Consider the following 21,212-nt stretch of genomic DNA (forward strand, 5'->3'; position numbering starts at 1 on the left):
GGAAATAATGCCTGACCCCAAATGTCCTCAATGAGCAGAAGATAAAGCAGATCCAAATCAACAAGAAAAAATTTAGATGTGTATATATATGCGTAATGTTTTACGGGGGACATAATGTTGCAAACACAAGAATAATTGCAAAGTATATGTGTAAGTACCTTCCCTAATTTTATCTTTTAAAAAATGGTTCTTTGTTTTTTATTTTCAAAAGGAAAATGTGTGTTTGTGTGTGTTTATGGACTTTTGGAGTAGTATCCCAAAGACAGGAATAGTTAGAAGAATCTGTCTCTCTGTTGAATGTATGTAATGGTAATTTGCTGCTGTGTATTTTCATCGAAACACTGGAATGCTAGAAACTGTATTTGATTTTGTTAATGTTGTACAGGTAAGGATGCCTCCTTAAATCGCTGTGAAGTGCTCACAGGGCTCCTCTTCTGTGGCGTTGGAGCATACAGGAATTTCTTTTCTTGCTACGTTAAGGACAGGGTGAGATGTAAAAACATACACAAAGAAAAAGCACATCCCACAATTAAAGCTGTGTTGGTTATGTTGCTTTCATAGAAGTTTTTCTCCAAAGCATCCTGAATCTCTCACATGCTAGTTGAGCTTTAATAGGGTGGGGAGTAATGGAAAACTCATTGGATCTGTAATAGCTCTTCACTTGACTGCAGCCAGCAATAACAGCAGGAGCAGCCAGAGATAAGAGAGAGAGAGAGAGAGAGAGAGAGTGTGTGTATGTGTATGTGAGAGAGAGAGAGGGAGTGGAAGAGAGAGTATACGCACACCAAAGCTGCCACTTTTTTTTTTCCCCTCACTCTTTCCCCCCCCCCCCCCCCATCCTAGGATCCAATGATAGCTGGACAAGTCAGTAAGCCCTTGCTGTCACTGCGGAGTGAAATGAATGCAGAGTTGAGAGGTGAGGACAAGGCAGCTACTTCAGACAACGAGCTGAATGAGCCCCTGCTTGCGCCTGTGGAATCAAATGACAGCGAGGACACTCCCAGCAAGCTCTTCGGTAAGTCTGTCTAGGTATTTCATTTCACTGCTACCATGTTGTCCGGAAGAGCAATCTCCCCACCCCCACCCCCTTCTTTTTTCCTTTTTTTTTTTTTTTTTTTTTTTTTTTTTTTGTTCACTCAATTTTCTTCTAAGTACGAAGGAGTAGCTTGGAGCATGCAGGCGTACAGCCCTCTGCTCCCATTGCAACTGGTTTCCAGAATGACAGCATCAGTCCTGAAAACTTTTGTCAGCAATGAACTTATTTTGTGCAAGTTGAAGGCATTTTACGTTTTCCTTTGATCCGTGGTCCCTGATGTAAAAAAAAAAATAGAGGGGGGGATCATTTTCTTGGAGTAGTTTGTTAACATTTATTGTGTTAGCTGCTCATGTGTCTCTCATGCTACCAGTTTTTTCTAAGGCTGGATTGAACTGAAAAGTTACCATTTTATATGGTAAAGATAAAGCTGGCTGAAAAGAGCAGAAACATTCCCATATAACACACTCTGTACTGAGGCTATCAAGGCTACTGCACATGGAGCTAATGTTTTTGGAATTTAAATTAGAAATTAAATATTTCTTCTAAAGCCTGTGCAAAGATAAATTACCTTTTGAATTTTTATTTATTTTTAATAGTCTAAATTGTGCCAGATAAGTGTAACCTTTCACAATCAAAACAAAATTGGCAAGAGTGGCACTCCAGCACAGACATCTGTCATTCAAACGGATGACACCCTGTAAGCCAACTCAAGCAACTCTGATCTCTAATCAGAAAAGGGAGTAGAGCTGTTGAGGTGCGTGCCTGAGTGATAGATGTTGATAGATGTCTGAGCTGGAGCAACACTGTATGGTACATAGTGACATTTTGGGTTTAGAGGAAGTGCTCTCCTGCAGGAGTTCCTTTTAATTATTTCCATTTGTGACTTTGAGACAAACGTTAATAGAAATGGAGCATTTCCTTATTTTACATGATCCTATAGGTGGAAGTTGAAAGGAAAAAGATCTTGTTTAAAGGTAATGCCGCTTTAAGGGTGAAAGCCCATTTTCTAAGATTCAAGTTTTGATTTCATAATCTGTAAGGAAATCTGTAGCAGTGTTTAGATTTCAGTATTCCAGCTACAGTAAAAGCTGCAAGATTTTTTTTTTTAAACAAAAGAATACATTCAGTTTTCTGTTAAAGTGTTCTTTACCCCTTACTAAAAGATACAGATAAAAAACACAAAATGTTTTACTAAACAACTTCACTACAGATATGGCAAAATAATAATAATTTTAAAATCCTAAAATTTAATTTCTGGGTTACAGGAATGACCATGACTGAATATCACATCCATTTTTAAGCACCCTTTTAGTAATCTTTGTTTCCATGGAAAGCATAATTTCCATTAGCAGTTTGAATGTTCAAAAAGCATACAATAATTGTTTTAGTCCATTTCATCCAGGAAAAAATTGTTATGTCTAAAATTCAGAGGGCTGTTAGCTGTCCAGAGCAGTATAAATATCTTCAGCTGTGTTTATGTATTTTATTTGCTTAAATGTTTAGGGTACATCTATTAAGTGTAGCAAGGTATATACAAAACAAAAATCAGACTTTTAATTTGAGGCTAGTGAAATGTCTGTTTTTAGATCAGGTTTGTAATAAAATGCAGGATATTTTTTGAGCCATTGTCATTTGGATGCTCTACAGTGATAGTGAAATATACACAGACACTTTCATTAGAGTTGCTGTGTGGGATATAGAAATGATGTGCAACAATATCTTGTCTCTTTCTGAACTGCAAATATAATTTATGTCCCTAAAAGCACTAATGAGAAAGCTACAGATTAATATATTGTGCTCTTTCTGTTGGTGAATGTCAGATGTTTGCTAGCCTTGTTCTTACACTGCTAAAAAGATGTTCCCAAGTAAACGAAAGTAGGTAAAATAGTTCAACTGCCTCAGTATGAACTTATGTACCATTTATCGAGGTTCTGTTACAGTAATGACCGATGCTACAGATCTTCTAGCAGCAGCCCTTGTCAGTTAATTTTAGAAACTTTGAGAACATAAAGGACAGTGAGGCTATTTTGATACAAACTGAGCAAATTTAAAGATTATCAGCCTTTATGCCACGGATGCGTCCTGTAAGATAGGTTTGCAGTAAACATTTAAAACAAGTGTAGTTTTGTTTAAAGCTTTGATACATAAATTTGGACCATTATTTTATAGCTGTTTCTCTTTGTTTAATGTTATGAATAGCATGTTAGGAATGCATACTTTGGGCCTTTCTTTGCAGTCTCTGAACTTAAATTATTTGTTGATTTATTGACCTGAGATGGCATAAAGATTGACAGTTTTCTCCTCCAAGTTTGTTTCATGTGATCTGAGATAAAAAAATTCTTTTTACAATATAGCATTTGATACATGCTGTGTTAAAATTTGCCCAAAATCTGTTAAGCAGGAGAGGGAGGAGCATTTTAAAAAGTCAAGGGGAGGAGACAGGTCCATAGAGAACAAAGTTTTTCTACACTGCTACTTTCATGTTTTTGAAAAAAATGTGAAAATCATGTACTGATTTAGTTGGAACGAATGGCCAGCATTTGAGTCTTGTTGATGTTAGCAGTATTTCATGAGTCTTATTTTCATATAGATGAACATGGCTGAAAGATTAGATGCAAGGAGCTTTCTTCTTTCTCACCGGACACATTCTGCTTAGCTGCTTTTGATGGATGGGTTTATTTCTGCAAGGACCTGCATTACTCACCTGTATCTTTTCCTAAAATCCACTTCAAACTTCCTTGTTTCAGTATTTAACTGCATACCATAGAAACAGTGGGTATTTTTTTTTTGTTTGTTTTGGTAGCAGATAGCACAATTAATCATAAAAATGGCATCTCTTCAACAATAGTCCCTGCTGCAGGTGAGGAAAGGGCAGGAGTGCAATTAATTGTACTTAGTTTTTACTTACGAAGATACACAGTAAACTTTTGTTTCTGTTATAGGTGCTTTGCTATCAGTGACAAAGCAGATGAACACTGTAGCTCCTTGGGTCTCGGAAATACCAGCATAAACTGGGATAAGTTTCTGATGATCTGAAATAGCTCCCACCTGAAACTGGTGCACAGGTGTCTGGGAAGATGCACTTTGTCACTGCCGTGCAGTTGTTACCTGTGAGTGATGACAGGAGCAGCTGTGATTAGAGGGGTTGTGCTTGCTTGTTGTTTGCTTGCTTGCTTTCTCTTGGTGATGGTGGTGGCTGGGTTTTTTTGCTGGATTTTTTGTTTGTTTTCTAAAGAAAAGGCTGTCCTACTGTAGTCTGGGGGGTTGCATCTGTAATACTCTCCACATGCATTTGTACCACTGCACTTTTCGGAATCTGAGTGCAAAAGACTTTGGATACGGAAATGTTGTCAAACAAGAAGGGAGTTAAAAACAATGGTGAAAAATACTTTCTAAAGTGTAAAATACTGATATCCTGAAACAGATTAGCTCAGAAGTACAATTTTAAAGTGTGGAGTTAGCACAGCTAGTGTTTCAGTTACAGAAATCCCAGTTTTGCTGAGCAGTATAAGGTGAAGTTGCTTTGCAAAACATGTTGTAGAGTGTTATTTACTCTTTAAAATATTTGTGAAGCAGTATCTCCTATTTTAATCATATGATGTAATTAAGAAACAGAGAGACTAAGCCTGGCTGTTGACATTCCTGGTGTCATTTTCAGATCAGCTTGCCTCACTCTGCAATATGCTTCAAAATAGTAACCCAGGCCAAATGCCACGGCTTCTACTAGAGAAAGCTTTTGTTAATGCTAAGTAGTAGCTTCACTTGGGTAAACACATTGGGATTAGATACTAAATTATGTAATCATAGTTGCCATTTTATACGATACCTTCAAACAAGTTTAGAGTAAGTTATGACGTATTGGTCTGAAAAAAATCTTAGGAAAAAAAACCCTTCATTTTTAGCTGTGTAGTATTATAACTGTTGAGATTCACAAGTGATATAGACACCAGGGATATTGCATGCATAAAATTCTCAGTACGGTAAAAATCCCAGGAAAGCAGTGACTACTCCAAGCACCAAAAAGCCCTGTGGATGGAGGCTGGCTTTCCTGCAGTTAGATCCAGTCCTTAATTCATCCTTAATTGAAAGCAGTTTATGGAATGATTAGATGATGGTAAAAAAGCTGGGAATGCTCTTGCATGTACTGCGTTATAAAAAGTTGCTTTTTGAGCTCGAGCCTGTAGTGCTACGCATCAAACTTATTGAAATAAATAAAGCTGTAAGTATATAGTAAGTGCAAGATGAAGGCTGTAATTGTGGAGCGCAAGTGTTTCCTATTTAATAATTGCAGGACAAAAAAATTGACTGCTAACCTTTTTTTTTTTTTTCTTTTCTTTTTCTGGCAAGGTTTTGTTCCAGTGAAATTAAATCTTAGGTTTGCTGTGCTGGATCTGAAGACTGTGGTTTCATTTGGTTCACTACCAGTTTTTTGCTTTTTTCATAATGCTGTGTATGCTTGAAATACGTCGTGGGGATATGAGAGTTAAAGGAATATGCACACATTTCCATAAACAAGGGTTTATTTCCAAACCCCTGCATTGGCTTTGGGATTTTGTTTTTCTTTCCCATATTGTTACCCATGTTTCAGAACTGCACAGATCTTTCCGTATTAGCATACGCATATATGCTGTAGCGGAACAGGGTCGAAGTTGTTCCCAGCTGATTGTGTTTTGCTAGTAGAACCCTTGTGTTGCTCTTTAAGGAAACATACGTTATCTTTTTTTTCTTGTGTGTGTTTTTTTTTGTTTTCTTTTTTTTTTTTTTTTAATCAGAGTTGCCTTGATTAGAATTTATGGCACTGGAGTCATTTCGGTTACAAAGGATAAAGGACTAAATTGTCTTTTACCTCTTGAGACAGTGGTCTCTGCAGGTCAGAGCAGAGGTCATTGGCAGGTTGCTGTGAGGAAGCTCACATTATCGTCATTAACAGCATATCTCGCCTGTGGGGGGAAAAAGGCCTTCAGACTAAGAGCTTTCCTTTCATCAATGTATTTAAGGATGATTCTCAGTGTTTTGGTTATATCCTCAAATTTTAAAGGCCTTATAAGATCTCTGCCCATCAGGAACACTTTGATAAGGATTGGTAATTTCAATGAAAGCAAGCAATGTGTGTTTGTCACTCTTGCTGCGTTTTAAAGCTCTAGTGAATATTTTAGTTCTGATAGGGAAGTTCATAGCCCAAATGGTCTCAATATTAAAATCACAGTCTTCTTTTAGATGCAGCAAACATTTGAAATATGTTTAATCTGCTTATAAAGCTTCCCGTTTCTTCACATAATTTTATTCAGTAATTTCCACATTGTAGATGCTTTGTTCTGAGACGCTATTGGTTATCCATGCCATCCATAAGGGCCACAGGAAGGATCCTGCTAGTGCCTAAATGTGTGATACTTTTAAAGTGAGTAATCTGTGGCTTAGGAGCACTACTTCATTACAAAGACTGTCAATGAGGAACATTAAAGGGTGACATGTTTACAGAACAGGGTCATTATACAGGCTTGTAAATCCATTTCGTAAAATGTAGTGGTGTCTTGCTCAATTAACAAATAAGTTTTCAAACAATCTGAAGATCTGGCTGATCGATTGATTTCTGAAGCATATATTTGACATAAGCATTTTTAAATAGGTGTTTGCAAATAGTTAGGGAGTTTATTCAACTACTCAGAATAACGTTATGGTCTGATGCCTTGGTGGAGTTCTTATCAAAGTTAGTGGGGGATGCACTTGTGAACAGGGAGTTAATACCCATTAAAGCCTAAAAAGATGTTATGACTATTTAAACACAAAGCACGATGCAATGGTAAGACAGAAAATCCATCCTTAGCTCAGTGTTCCTGCTGTGCCTAGGTATCGCAGGTAGCTCGTGGGCAGTGGTGGCACTGATGCTAGCATGTATATTCCAACTCTAAGGAGACTGGAGTCTCACTCCTTTAACCTTTGTTGAAAGCAATATTGGGCTGATGAAGGACAAATATTGCAGCCCCACTTATAAATTCCCTTGTTTGTATGGAAACAAGTAAGTCTCTCATTGTGGTGCCTGAATTGTGACAAAGACAGCCTATTTTAAAAAGGCAAACAAACAACAGAAGCTGTTTTGAGTATGGAGAAAGTTAATTGTGTGTTTTTTAAAGAAATTCTGTTTGTTCTCCTAAATTTCTAATTCTTTGCTACATTTTTTTGAGATGTGTATGTTATGTGTTTCTTCAAATAGGCTTGAGGTCTGATTTTCTGTATTTATATACGGAATAGCTAACATTAGAGAGGGAAGGAAAAAAATTAAATCCTAGTATGTAATTGGCATGACTGAATGACAAATAGTTCATTTTTAATTAGTTAATCTTCTTCTGTCTTTGAAGTTATAAAAATAACAACAAACTTGTTTAAAAGCAACATAAATGGCTGGCTGTTTCAAAGGGGACTTGCCGGCTACTAGACAGTAAACAGGTAATTTGTGAAAGAACTGTTACTTTCTTTGATTGAGATCCTTGCCGGTTTGTTTTGAGATTAATAATAGATCAGACACTTGCACATTAAAAAGGAAGCAAACTTAGGAAAGAGAAGGAAGGAGAATTGGATGTGTCTGTTGGACTTCACATGATTAAGCAAGCTCTCCATGGAAATGTGCAGGTGAGGCAGACGAAGGCAAAGTTAGATTTGCCCAAATGTGCACATGGCACCACTTAACACCTCTCTTGATTTCCTTATGCTAAACAAAGAGATAGCAAGTGCTCATACCAAGCTGGCACCCTGTCAGGGGGCAATCTGTATAAAGCTTCCTGCTGTCAGGTTAATAAATTTTTTAAAAATATCCAAAGGCAGAGGTAGCTGTAAGAAGCTCATAGTAACAGTTGCCATTCTCATGTGGATCATTTTTCTCTTTAATATCCTATGTAGTGCTTGGTTTTCCTTGTTGTGTTGTCTTCATAGGTTTTGTTCTTTCTGACATTTGTGGATTCTTCTTTGTTTTAATTCCTTTTCCTTGATAAGCTGTTTCTTCTGTTGCATCCATCATCCTGATTTGTGAAGCAATGGTCAGAGGATGGGAAGATCTGCTTTATGGCTTTTTATACTTTGGTTTAATGTGTATTCAGTATATTGATGCTTCTTCCATTAATGGGTAATTTTCTGACTTTTTATATGACTACCACTAGTACTACCTTAGTATTACCAAAATAACATTATTTTGCTAGTTAAAAAATCATTTCTGATGAGCTCAGTTGTAGAAGTTACATTCAAATGACAACTAAATGAGAAAATTAATGCTGAGCAGGGGCAAAAGCAGAATAAAATTAAATGTGTCATAATTTGTGGGTTTCAACAGGAATATTATTTTGTCATGGAAATGGTTTGATATTTGTTAGTGTGAAGCCTCACTTTTCTGTTTTTCCACCATATAAAAATCAAAATCGATGTCAGTGTAAAACAAAGGAAGATTTGTATTGTGACATGTCCTGCTTTACGTTGTGATACTGCTTTGATGCTCTTGGAAGCAAGCCTTTTTACTCTGAAAGCAGAGGTCATGTAGAGAAGAATAGTACCTCATCCCATCTGGCTAAGTTTTCAGAAAACATGAAATCTAGATGTTCCAGGAATATCTACATCTACCAAATCAAGGCACTGCCAACACCCCTGCCACTCTAAAATGTGTTTGTTTAACACTGAAATACTGCCTGTCTATTCCTAAAAGTAGTTTGGATTTCTGTTTTTTATTTTAGAATATAAAGAAGAGTTGTTAGGAGAGTGGGAGTTTTGTTTTTCTTATCAGATGTCCTTTCTTTTCAGAAAGGTAAACTATCTTTTTAATTTAAGAACAGTTTGAAGTTGTCTTAAGGAAAACGTTACATCTCAGAAAACAGAGCAATCATGCTACTTGAAAGTGATTACATAAGTTAAATATATTTAATAAATGTGTAACTATATATACAAATTATCAGGCAGTGTGACTGGAATATGATGTAATTTATTTTAATGCAATAAGAAAAAAAAAAATCAGTCCTAAACCAATTCCATGTTACTCTGAAGATTTGAATGTTACATGAATAAGAAAGGTTTTCCTATTGAGAACACTATTTTCTGCAGCAATCTATCGTGAGTTTACCACTTTGAAAACTAGCATGGACTTTATAGAACCATTAGTACTAGCTTTTAAAAATATCTCTGTGCTTTTCAGTTTGGGTGGTGGTTGTATGGTATGATAACCATTAGAGATTCTGTTAAGTCATTTTCATTTTCTAGCACAGTCTCCTATCTGACATAGTCCCGCTTTTAAAAATCTTGTTATGTTGTTGAATAAAGAATTATTAGCAGTCACTTGCCTTCCAGCAGAAGGAAGTCCTCTCCCAGACTGCACTGGATGCACAGGAGATGCACAGCCTAGCCTGTTATTCTCCCCACAAATGTTAAGGCTTGTAAAGTAGAGGGTCAGTAAAAACTAAAGTGCCACCTTTCCTTTCTGCCCCTCTCCTTCTTTATGGCCAGATTTGGAGCTGTTCCCTCTCTTCTTCTGCTTCTTAGTGTGTGCATACAGCTGTGCACAGGCAGCTGTTGCTCAGGTCCCCTTGAATACGTTTTGCCTCTGTCTGTTGAGGTCTGCCTTAGGTTTCCACATGCTGTTTGAAGCTTAGCATTTGCGGGGGGTTGCTCCTTGAAGAGGATGATCTAAAACCTGTGTTTAATCAAGGAGCCAGAATTGCTTTTCGGTTAATATACCTTAAGGCATACTTTAATATACTGTACTATTAAGTATGTGTAATTATTTCTTGAGATAGCACAGTGTTAACTGGAAAGGAAGAAAGATAATTTGAATTCAGTCTAATCTCTTAAGCAAATACAACATGGGGCAGTTTTTGTGTTTTCTTTTGCATACAATTAAGATTTATTCATGTGGTGTAGAGATGTCATGTTTGCTCAGTGATTTGAATAAACGTGAGGCCACATCCTGACAGGTCTCGGGTGACTGTCCATCACGTACACAGGGACATCATAGATTTCAACAGGGTGTTCATCCTATCAATACTTTTATGCCAGTCCATGGCCTCCACCTCCAACATGGTCACTGCTCTACAGCTTCCCGTGTTCTGGAGCTAAAATCAGGAAAGCAAGCAGGCTGACAGGAATGATCAACCACTCTGTAATTATGCTGCCTTTATGTTTAACAAAAGTTGAATTACTGAGCCAGTCCCAGAGTTACTGTGGGTTTCTGTTACACCGTGCAGGTATGCGTATGTATTGCAAAGGCTTTGTAACTCCACCTCTGCTGTTTTGCCATTGGGGAACAGGCAGTAACCGTGGCCAGAACAGCATCTGACCTGCTGTGGGCAGAGGTGACATGTTGGTGTAGGCACCTATGTGGAGCTTCCATAAATACAGAGAAGTTTTTAGGGGATATTTATGGGACAGGTAGAGAGGATTATCATAATTAAGCATTCAAAAATAATTAAGGACCATAAATGGTAGTTACTACTGAAAGGAAAGCATAACTAGAAAAATCAGAAGTGATTAAAGTGGAGGTGGGGCAGGAATTAGATAGATATATATGAGCTCAAAGGTGATTGTAAATGTACAGGCTTGATATTTCTCCTCCTTTCTTATGCTTCCTTGCCTGTAATCATAAATATTTGGGACTGCAAGCCACAAATCTCTCTGAAGTAAAAATGAAATTTACAACTGGAAGCAATCAGAAATTGAAAATATTTTAATTTTTTTTTCTACTAATTGAATATACTTTACTCTCATAAGCACGGTAAATTTAATGATAATATCCAGCAAGAAAAGCATCTGCATAAGTCACTTGAGGAGTTGTGGTTTGTTTTTTTCCCCTGGTATGATCACTGCAGAGGAAACCCTTGTGTGGCTCTATTGCTGGGATTTGATGCATTGCTTTCAGAGTCTCCTTATTTTAACTGCATGGATACAGCACAGTGAACCTTCTCATAACAGTTGCTGACAAGAAAAAAAAAAAAATCTTTCAATCAGCTGGTCCTGCTCGCTCTCCCCCAGCCCCCACATCTCTTCGCTTTTATGAGGCAATGAATAAAAGAGGGACCAGATGATGCAAAGGTTTTCTCAGATGAGATGTCCTACTCAATGAGCAACTCTGGATTTGCAGGACTCCAGCTTGTGACCCTGGACCTCAAAGGGATTGAGTTTGGGGGCTGACCCTTTCCCACATGGCCGTTATCTCATTTGTGTAAAATGATGGCTGGTGTATTTTGAATAGCACTTTACATATTTCAAGCTTGCATGTGGCAGCAGACCCCTGTTTGGTGTAAAAGCTGGTATGCTTTTGGCGTTTTACAACACACAGTGCATCCTCCTAGCAGCAGCAGTGGGGCTATCTGGGGCAATACTGGAAGGGAGGAGATGGAGGGGGTGGAGGGAGGGTTTTGGTTTATATTCTGTCTGAACTCAGGAGCAAAACATTCATGCTTATCACAGGGAGTAGAATCAGGCCCATTCTTGCAGTGATTTAAAAAAAAAAATGAGAAGAAATTAGATCTCTAGGCTCTGGTCAGGTTTTTGGTTATTTCTAATAATGTATTCTCTTGGTTTTCTATTCTCTTTTCTGTGGGTTCATATAACTGCTGTATTTCAAACCATGTTAGAACAGTTTGGTTTTGTGTGTTTGGTTGTTTTTTTTTTAAAAAAAAGGTTTCCCTAAAAGACAGCTTACTGCTGACTGTTTTATTTTGTTTATATCTGATATTTCTTATGGTATTCAGATGGTTGTAATAGACTAGCACAAGAGCTGCATGTCTTGTCATCTGTACTGTATCAATACGTTTTTATAATGATACAATAACCTGAACCCTGTAACAGTTTATGATCCATTTGAGAATTCTTATGGATTCTCAGAGTGACGGAGACCTGAAAAAAGAACTTGACTGCTTTCGCAAAACTGGTGCTGTGACAGGAAAAACTAGTGCGCTTGTGATTTAGTTGCTAAGGAATCATATTGATCTGATTTGTCATTAAACTTTTAAGTTTGAAAAAAAAAAAAAAAAGGCTGGTTGAAGGTGGAAAAAACAGTGATATGATTGTGAAGGCCTGCAATACAGGTAAACTGTGCCGTACTACTACTGATATTGATTTGTTATGATTAATAAATAAGATTTTATGCATTAGCCATGTACTGTATCTGTAATAGTGCTTTTTTAAGAGCAGAAGAAAATTGCTTCTTGCTCTTTATTTTTCATTGACTATTTTTAGTCAATGATAAATAAAGAACTTTAACAGCAGTCTGAATACAGGAAAGACAGGACTTTAAAACAGAAACATAGCAGTAATGAATAACCACACAGTGAACTAGACACAAGCAGCCATCTTAACATTTGTAATGGTGCTAATTTCCTACTGCTTTTTAAAATATGCTTCCACATGAACTCTCAAAAACCATAAAAGCTTGGCATGTAAAGTAAATTGTTTGTCACTTGCTGACGACCTGCCATATTTATTGTCAGGAGAAATGGACATTAGTTGGAAAAGCAGTTGTTAAAGGCCAAACAATTTTTAAAGATGGCAAAGATGTGCAAGGGCTTTCCTTTTTCTAACAATGAGCCACCCCTTCAGACATCAAAAGACAAGATAATAAGACACTTCAAGCACAATTCAAGATTATATTCAACATCTAAAGGCTCATCTCTTGTCAGTTTGCATTTACTCTCCCAGGGATGTGATGCTTCTATCATCATTCTGTCAAGAGGAGTCTGGCAGAAGCGATGAGGGCCCCTCATTTCACACACTTAGTGTTTTTTATCAAATAGCCCACGCTTATTCCGATTCAGCCAAAATGGAGGGATAATTTGAAGAAGGTCATACACAAGTACAAAAATCTTGTGCTGATTTGTGTGATTAGAAGGCATTAAAATTGCACGTTTATGTTAGTTCTGAGATGTTTTGTCAGTGTATTTAGTAATACACTGTTGAGGCATTAAAACTGGTTTTTGAAGAAATAAAGAAGTTTGCTTAAAACAACACACACTATTATTTAGCAAATATTTTGAACAGTGAGTTATTCTAAATGGCGTTGTTTTAATATAACTTTAAAATGCATTCACCTCCCCTTTCCCCTTTAAAAGTGAGATGTCCAAGAGCTCCAGGGATGAAATCTTGGCCCACTCAAACTCCTTAGGATTTCAATCACTGGTCACTTCATCCTCAGAAATTTTGTTCGGGTAAGGATTCAGGAGGCTGAATTCAGCATAGTATCAATATAAAGGAAGTAATTTTAACAGCTTATGTACACGTACCTGAATACAGACTAAAATCATACAGTACTGGTAGGGTTACCTAGAGATGGTATTTAAATTACATCACACGAGGTCTTTGATTTGGCACATGGGTGTTACACACCCTATTAGTAATCCCATTCACTTTTGTGCAGACAGCTGTCTGAAACATATTCTTCTGGAAACCAGAGCTGTGATAATGCGTGCTGCCCGAGGACGTATTTCCAGTCTCTTCCTTCATCTTTCCATTCTGCAAACTTGTAATGTGGCATTTTATGTGCTATTCTAGATAACTTTTCCAGTGAATTGACTGGTGGTTTCTGTGTTTGAGTTATAAAGGAAGGGGACATGACTGCAGAAGCAGTTGTCCTGGTTGTTGTTTTCATAGGGCTTAGGTTAATAATGAACGTACTAATTACTAGAGACAGCGTTTGAAAAGCAATTTTCTTAATCCTAGTAAAATAATTTGGTGTGACAGTTTTCAAGTAAACCATAACAACACCTGTAAAGAAGTTGTTTCCAAACTTTTTTCGTTGTAAGCCTCTGTCAGTAAGATTTTGAGCATGCACCCTCCAACATACGTATATTTATTTATAAAATATATATATTTGTACTGCTGCAGTAATATGTACATCATAAAGCATACACCAGAATAGATATTAAAAAAGGATGAGATGATGATGAAATAAACGTGATTTAAAATAATATCTTTACATTTTATTGGGGTACAAAATATTTTCTTCCTGCACCCAAATGGATTGTCTTGCACATCTCTTGGAGTACACATACCCCACATTGGAAAACACTGCTGTAGAGGACCAAGAACTGAAATGATAATAAGTAAACTGCCTGTCTGTCTAGGTATCCTGTGCTCAAAATCCTCACTGAAATGGGTGGGCCAAAAGCTGCATTTATTTTCACATCTGGTGTCATACCATATTCAATGTGGGTCCCCCAAAGGTGAGGGAGGGAAGGATTTAGCTCTTTACAATTTCAACTGCCTAAGTAAAGTGGAGTCCTGAGAAGGATGTTGAATCTGTTTAAAATGGGAAGTCACTTTGCTTGTACAGGCTTCTAGCTTTTCAGGAAAGAAAATAAGACTGGTGCCTTAGCAAGTTTTTTTTGGCATCTCTATTGGATACCATGAATGAAACTTTTCTGAGGATTTCTTGTGTGGTATGTATTATTTTCATGTCACCTGGATCTTGCCACCTCTTGTCTTGGAATTACACACCTCTTTCTTGCTAGCAAGGAGTATGAGAATCTGACAGTGGGATGGAGTAAAACTGTTTTACTCATTTCTGACTTCTTTGATTTAAGCAACAAAAATAAAAACACTGGATTGTGCTGTAAGGGTATCTTGTACATGAAACAGGCTCCGGTATGCAAACCATACATGGACCATGTAATGTGGGGGGGGCTTCATCTCCCATTGAAACCAATGGGGTGTGAGGCTGTTTAACCCCTCTCAAAAAGGAGCCACTCCTGAGGGGCTTGGCTGGACCTGCTCTGAATTTTGAATCAGGAGTCAGCTCTGATATGAAGGAATTGTGAAGGAACGTGCGTTTGGCCTTGTGGAAAAAAAAACAAAACAAACCACCTCTGCTCTATGGTTTGCCTTAGCACAATGCTGAAGAAAAGGTAACCTGCAATCACACTGCATTCCAAGGGGTTTCACCGGACAAGAAACGGCAAGGGAATTGGGAAGCTGTGAACAAATTGTCAAAAAGACAGATGGAATCACTGACTGACCTACTGGTAAGATACACTAACAACTTCCACCTCAGTAGTACAATATTTATGCTGCAGTGCAGAGCAACTTCTCAAAGGAATTTCCTTTTCTACACATGTAAATGCCTTTGTGTGTCTAATATATCAATGTGGTGTGCAGTATTTCTAGGGAAGTTATAAGGAGAAGTGAGTGTGCATTTAAACAGCTGCAGATGTTTAAACTGCCAGACTGTTACATCCAGAATAAACAGCATTTTTTGCTCTCACTGAAAAAGCTTTCCTGCTTTATTCATAAGGCCTATCTATATTCAGAAATTTGGCTCCTTTCTGCTGAATTATTCTGGAGGAGAACTTATGGCTGTTTCCATATTGGTATGATTCTCTGTGCGTCTGCTTCTGCTCCGCTCCACGCTGTCCACTGGAACACCAGCATCTTCTGAGACAGAGTGGGGAGACAGGCAATGCTTACTTTGCAGGATGCTCATTGACAAAATATTAAGGGCTGTCAAAGATTCAAGGGTAAATATGACCAAAAGGCAGCATAAAGTAGTTGTGCAAGATCCATAGTACCACCAGAAAATGCAAGTGGTCTCTCTAAAAGGCTTGTATTCTGAACAGAATTTGGTTTCTAATAGGACAGACTTGCTAAATTTTCACCTGGTCTGTGAGCCAGCTCAGGCCTGTTTCATGATCATCTATTTCAGCAGAAGCATATGGGCTCGTGTGGACTCTGGTTGCTATATGTATGTGGCTATCTTGGTGGAATTGCTCCCCAGTATTTATATTCATTAAAGGTCAGATCCCAAATGCTGTAGCTCATGGGGAGGGGAGAGAGGAGTGGCTGCAAAGTTACAGGACCTGACCCTCAACATAAATTCAGCTGTGTTTGAATCTCTCCTAGCTTGCTTCTGTATCTTCCTTCCTCAGTCCCATCCTTGGTGCTCTAGGAGGCTTCTTCCCCTGTGTCTGGGGATGTTATCCTGGCAGCCTTCTTCTCAAGCATGAATGTGCAGAAAACAAACACTAGTAACAAGTACTGTTAAAAGTCTGTAAATTGTTTTCCATCTGCTGCCAGACCCCAAACTGTGGAAGTTGTAGGGATACATGCAGGGAAGCTAATGTAGATGCTCAGAGCCAGTGAACAAATCAAGCGTCCCCACACTGAGCAACAACTCTCTGTTTAAAAAGTATTTAAGTGGTAGCTATTGTGCAGTCTATTGCAAGCATTCACAGTAGGATCTAGATAATGAAAATGAATTCCCATAAATGAAGATAGAGGAACTACTATGTTTAAGGCATTATGGATGTGTTTTACCTTTCTACCAATCCTACTAGAAGTAACAGGGATAGGCAGTAGCTTCTGCTAAAGTAATTATATTGATTTACTCTGTGCTGTGCACCCAGCTGCTTTCTGAACCACTCTCTAAGCTGTCTGGCAAGAATTACCTGGTGCTTTAGAGAGAGCATCATGTGGTAGACAGAAGTTTCCCATGTAAAGATGTGAGGAGGAGTATTGCAGTTGGTGTGCACGAGCATAGTGTTTCTAAACATGAATATTAAACCCATAAGTTTTATTAATTTCAAAATCAAACTGAAAAAGCTGGAGTGACAAATTTGATGTCAGTTGTGTACACGAAGGCATCTTTCCCCCAAAGTCAGTACTAATATGCAAAGAGGCTGGGAGGAGCATGCACTTATGTAAAGTGCCTAAGGTCTTGCACAATGACACTGAGTAATTCTGTATGCTTCTGGGTTAGTGTTTACATGAGTTGACTGTGCATTGTTTTCATGGGTAAGTGGAAGTGAATAAGCATGCATAAATGTGTTTCTGAAGATATAATTCAACTTTTTTGTGTTACCATTCAACTGTTTTTCTTTTTAAACTGAGTCTTTGACTGTGGCGTCTCCTCTTAGAAAATTCCTGCCCAACAAACAACTCATTAAATCATTGATAAGATTCTGCTAAACACTGGATAACACAGGATATCAGTCCTTGACAGGCACATGCACACACACAAAAAGTTGCACTTAGCTGGTTTTGTGAATGCTTTTGTGGCTTCCTTTTGAAGTGGAGCGGTTGGTTGTTCAGGCCTAGTAGAATTATTGAAGTTATTGAACTAGCTACTAAATAAATAATGAAACACATAGCTATGAAATAAATTTTTTGCATTTTTTAAATTATTACCATATTTCTTAAGTATATATTGCTCTCTCCCCTAAAAAGGTTTTCACCAGCTCTTCCCTCAGAGGCAGGAACACACAGTAGGAAACTAAAAAAGCAACAGGAGCTACTTTTGAAAATGCTTCTGTTATTGCATCCTTTGGTCCCTAAAAGCTAGGCTCTGACACCAGAACTTTAGTCATACAGCCCTGGAAAAAAGCAGGTATAGAATTGTTCAGTTTTGCTGAGAAAGCTTAACAGCTCTGAATGTAGGAAAATCCATGTGCTACGATTAGTCAGGTACAATAGCTGGTGTTGAAGGTTGTTCTCTCACTTGTACTTTGCAAATTGTGAATAATTTCAGTGAATGCTGGAATTACTTGTCAGTATTACCTTTCTGCTATACTTTGTGTGTAGGAAGACATACCACCATTTCTGAAAGATGGGAAGGGTGCTTTTTTGGAGGTGTCCAGTCCATATTGAATGTGTTCAATATGATAGGGTCTCTAGGTTTCAAGTGTGTAATCCAAAGCAGAAGTGTCTTCAGAAAGCACCCTCCCTCATTAATAATTCAGAATATGTTACAAAAAAGTCAGTTAAAATTCAGTAAAACAAGTGATGCCAGGTACAGCTGTAAGAAGTCCGTCTATAGGAAGTAAAGGCTTAAGAGGTAGCAGCTAGAATTGGTCAGACAAAATGAAGCCTCTTTAATATAGTTACAACTATTTCTTTGATTGTTTTTTGACTAGATGGTCTTACTTGTTCCAGTGTGAATTAGAGGGAGACACATGACAGCGTAGATACTGGCTGTCTCTCACCTGCAGTGAAACTCAGGTTTTGGTATAAAGTAATGATATAATGGAATTTGTAGCATTTTGAATGTAGGCATTTCTCAAGTCAGCTGGAGGGAGGAGGTGGTTTTAGTACTGTTCTGTTTTATTCCTTATTTGCAAAGTGTGTATAGAGGCAGAAGCAGAAACGACCGGCTATTTGTCAGTCTTCCAGAAAGACAATTTGGTTTAACTACTTTACATGTCATAAAATACAGAGAATATATGGGAAGGTCTGTTGCAACACTGGGAACATGCTCAATGGCCTCTCCTATTCTCATGCTGTGATATTGGTTCTGAAATAACTCTCCAACCTTTCCAGTCCAAACTACCTTTTCTTAGAGAGAATTGTCATGTAAGTGCAGATAAGAGCCAAATCTGCTTGTTTAATGAGAGGTGACAAATGACAGTGGATTCAGATAGAACATATATCAATGTGTCTTCCTGCTGGAAAATACAACTTACAAATGTAGTGCTTCTAAAACAATCAATAGTCATTTAGGAATGATTTTTTGTAGGTCATTTTGCTGGGCTGATGCTGTCCAAAGTGAGGACTTCTGTGATGTGTGTTAGCTGTGCCCATGTTGCATATTTTAGCTGCAAGAAGCATGGTGGTTTACATGAACTGTGCTTGTTCGCTGTGCTTTATTTTTCTGTAATGTAATTTTAGTTGAAATTATACTCATGCATTTTAGACAAAGCAGACCAAAACCCACCATCAGAATATCTGAATTGTCATGAATCACCATGCTTGCATTGCTTAAAATTTGTAAATAAGATCTTAAGCAATAAAATGAAACTCAATCTCGCAAAATGCTAAAACGCTCGCCTCTCAATTTGCTTAGTTGCAGTTCATGGAAACTCCCATTCCAGGCTGTGTGGTGGGGACATGTGGCCTTTAAGTTGTTAGAGAGCAGTTTTGCTGTAAGGATATGATGAACTGTCAAGGGAAATTAAAGGAGGCTTGCCTAGGACAGTGGCAATATGCAATGACTCCAGGAGAGTTGTGATCACCCTTCCAGGCCCTGATCTGGACACCAAGCAGCACCTTCAGATGCTGGGATGAGAGGGCAAGAGTTGCAAGGTAGCTGAATGAAACCCCAGAAAGATTTGGCATATCTTGGGACTGTGTGTCTAGCAAAGCACAATGGCTGTACAGCTGAGGAAGTATTTACAACCTTTAAAGCTGTCCTGTCCTTTGGGTTGTGAACCTTCTTTCCTTGGGGGGGGATTGGGGCTGGGGAGGATGCCAATGAAAACCTGTGGAGTGTGATATTCCTCTCCCCTGTTCACTCATTTACCTATATAGGATAGTATTAGTTCCTATTGCTAGAAGGAATATTTTTTATATTATTTTCGTGAAGATCATGTGTATATGGCCTGTATTCCTACGACACTGCTAATTTCTACCTAACCTAATTAAGGTCATTTACACCCAAACTCAGTGCGTATAAAATGCAGTCTTGGCAGGCCAGGAGTATGTTATGTCTACTTAGCACAGATCTACCCATGGTGCAATGCAGGAAAGACTTTTCTACTTTGGGATTATGTTTTTATCTCAAATGCAGCACAGCAATATAAAACCCATAAACCCATTTATTTTTTATAATCATGTATTGCTGTAAGTCACAGTTTTAGCTGACATTCCCTACTCTTTATTGACCTGTTTTGTGAGATTTTGTAAACTAGCTAATAAACCTTTGCTCTTGCTACTGTTAAGTTTAATACAGTACATTACATTCACAGCTGAAATAAAAACTATGGTTTAGATAATTAAAAATTGCTCAAAATGTCTTAACAATAAACACTTGGATATTTGTTCACAAATACACTTTTATGTTACATCCTACTCGAAACAGGACATTTTCTCTAATTCATCTTCAGTGTCTCCTTTTAAAGCACATATTTCTGAGTTTGGGTTTAACTTGTATTCCTCAGGCAGTGCCAACTGCACTTTCCCATAGCTGAGGCAGAAAGCCTATGTTGCGACGCTAGTTTGGGCTTTAGGAGCTGCACTGGAGTCCAGGGTGGTGGAGGCTGTAGAGAGTGCAGTAGATGCAGTTATCCTACTTGTTTGCTTTCTTTGGAGAGTGAGATGGCAATTTAGACCCTAGATGTTGAAGTTTGTCGGCATTATGAGTCTTTTTGTTAGCCCAGACAATGGTGTGACTGTGCGGGTTATGGTCAATCTAGTGCAGAGATCAATGAAAGCTTCTCTCCACCAACCTGTTGGGTGACTGTTGGATGAGAAGAGCCTCTACTGTGAATGAATGTTCTTGTTCGTGGAACCACACTGATGAAGGGAGATGTTTGTAAAGGGGTAAAAGTATGTGAAGTCTGTGACGGTGGGAAGGTGGGCTGGAGTACACCGGTGGGACACAGATGTTAGTACAGTATTGAGATGAGTTTTAGCCTTCCTGCTGGAGTCTTCTACTGCAGCCAGGGTAGTAAGAATGATTTTGGAGTACTAGAGATGTTTCTCAGGACTGTTCTCAGTATCTGTCCTCCTGTCAGGAAGCAGTGAGGCTGGCTGTTCCCTGAGAGAAGGTGAGCCACAAGTGGAGGGTGACCCCCAGTGATGGGGAAGGGGTCTAGTGGGGTCTGAAACCAGGTCCAAGGCCTACCCAGGAAGCTCAGAGAGGAACAAATGGAAAGGGGGGCAAAGACAGGACTAGAGACATGCCTACAACAGATGTACAAGAATTTGGCTTGTGCCTACAGTGTAGATCCAAGGCTCATCCAGGAGACAGGGCCAGAGGCTGGTACCACTGAAATGCAAGTTAAGCGAGGGTTGAATGCTCCGGAGTCCCTGACCCATGGGCAGGGCATGTGTGGGGAGGCCTGCCCCAGGTCATCAGATTGGGGACATTAAGGCCTGTTGGTGCACTCGTGGCCCTGACACCTTCTGACTGGCAACTAGAGCTGGGCAGCTTGAATTGTCTTTGTAAGTCTGCAACAAGCAACTTAACAGGAGCCCTGTAATGAAGCCTATCTGGTACAGGCAGGTGGGACACCAGTGAGACAGGTTTTGTTGCTCTACTCGGGCCAGTGGTGCTCAGCAGTGGTGTACATGAGGGTTATTCCAGCCAGGGGATGATGCTTTTTTCACAGACTGTGGCCCAGAATTAAGGGAAGGTGCTATGTGAACTTCTCCATACTTGGTTGATTTTATGAAGTTTGGTGCCTGGAAGGACTGTGTTTCCCCCACAACCTCAAGCAGTGGGGAA

The 21,212-nt window shown here is 38.6% G+C and overlaps 1 protein-coding gene across 1 annotated transcript in view; it reads left to right on the forward strand.

The window, feature by feature from the left end:
• The first annotated feature begins 753 nt into the window (after window positions 1-753).
• Window positions 754-21,212, forward strand: part of POU6F2 (POU class 6 homeobox 2) — a 253,434-nt gene continuing 232,975 nt past the window's right edge. The window contains exon 1 of the mRNA XM_056338528.1: window positions 754-1,015. Within this exon, the coding sequence (XP_056194503.1) occupies window positions 850-1,015 (166 nt within the window). The 5' untranslated portion in view covers window positions 754-849. The remainder of the gene's footprint in view (window positions 1,016-21,212) is intronic.

Source organism: Falco biarmicus, chromosome 4, assembly GCF_023638135.1.
Source record: "Falco biarmicus isolate bFalBia1 chromosome 4, bFalBia1.pri, whole genome shotgun sequence".
Classification (NCBI taxonomy): domain Eukaryota; kingdom Metazoa; phylum Chordata; class Aves; order Falconiformes; family Falconidae; genus Falco; species Falco biarmicus.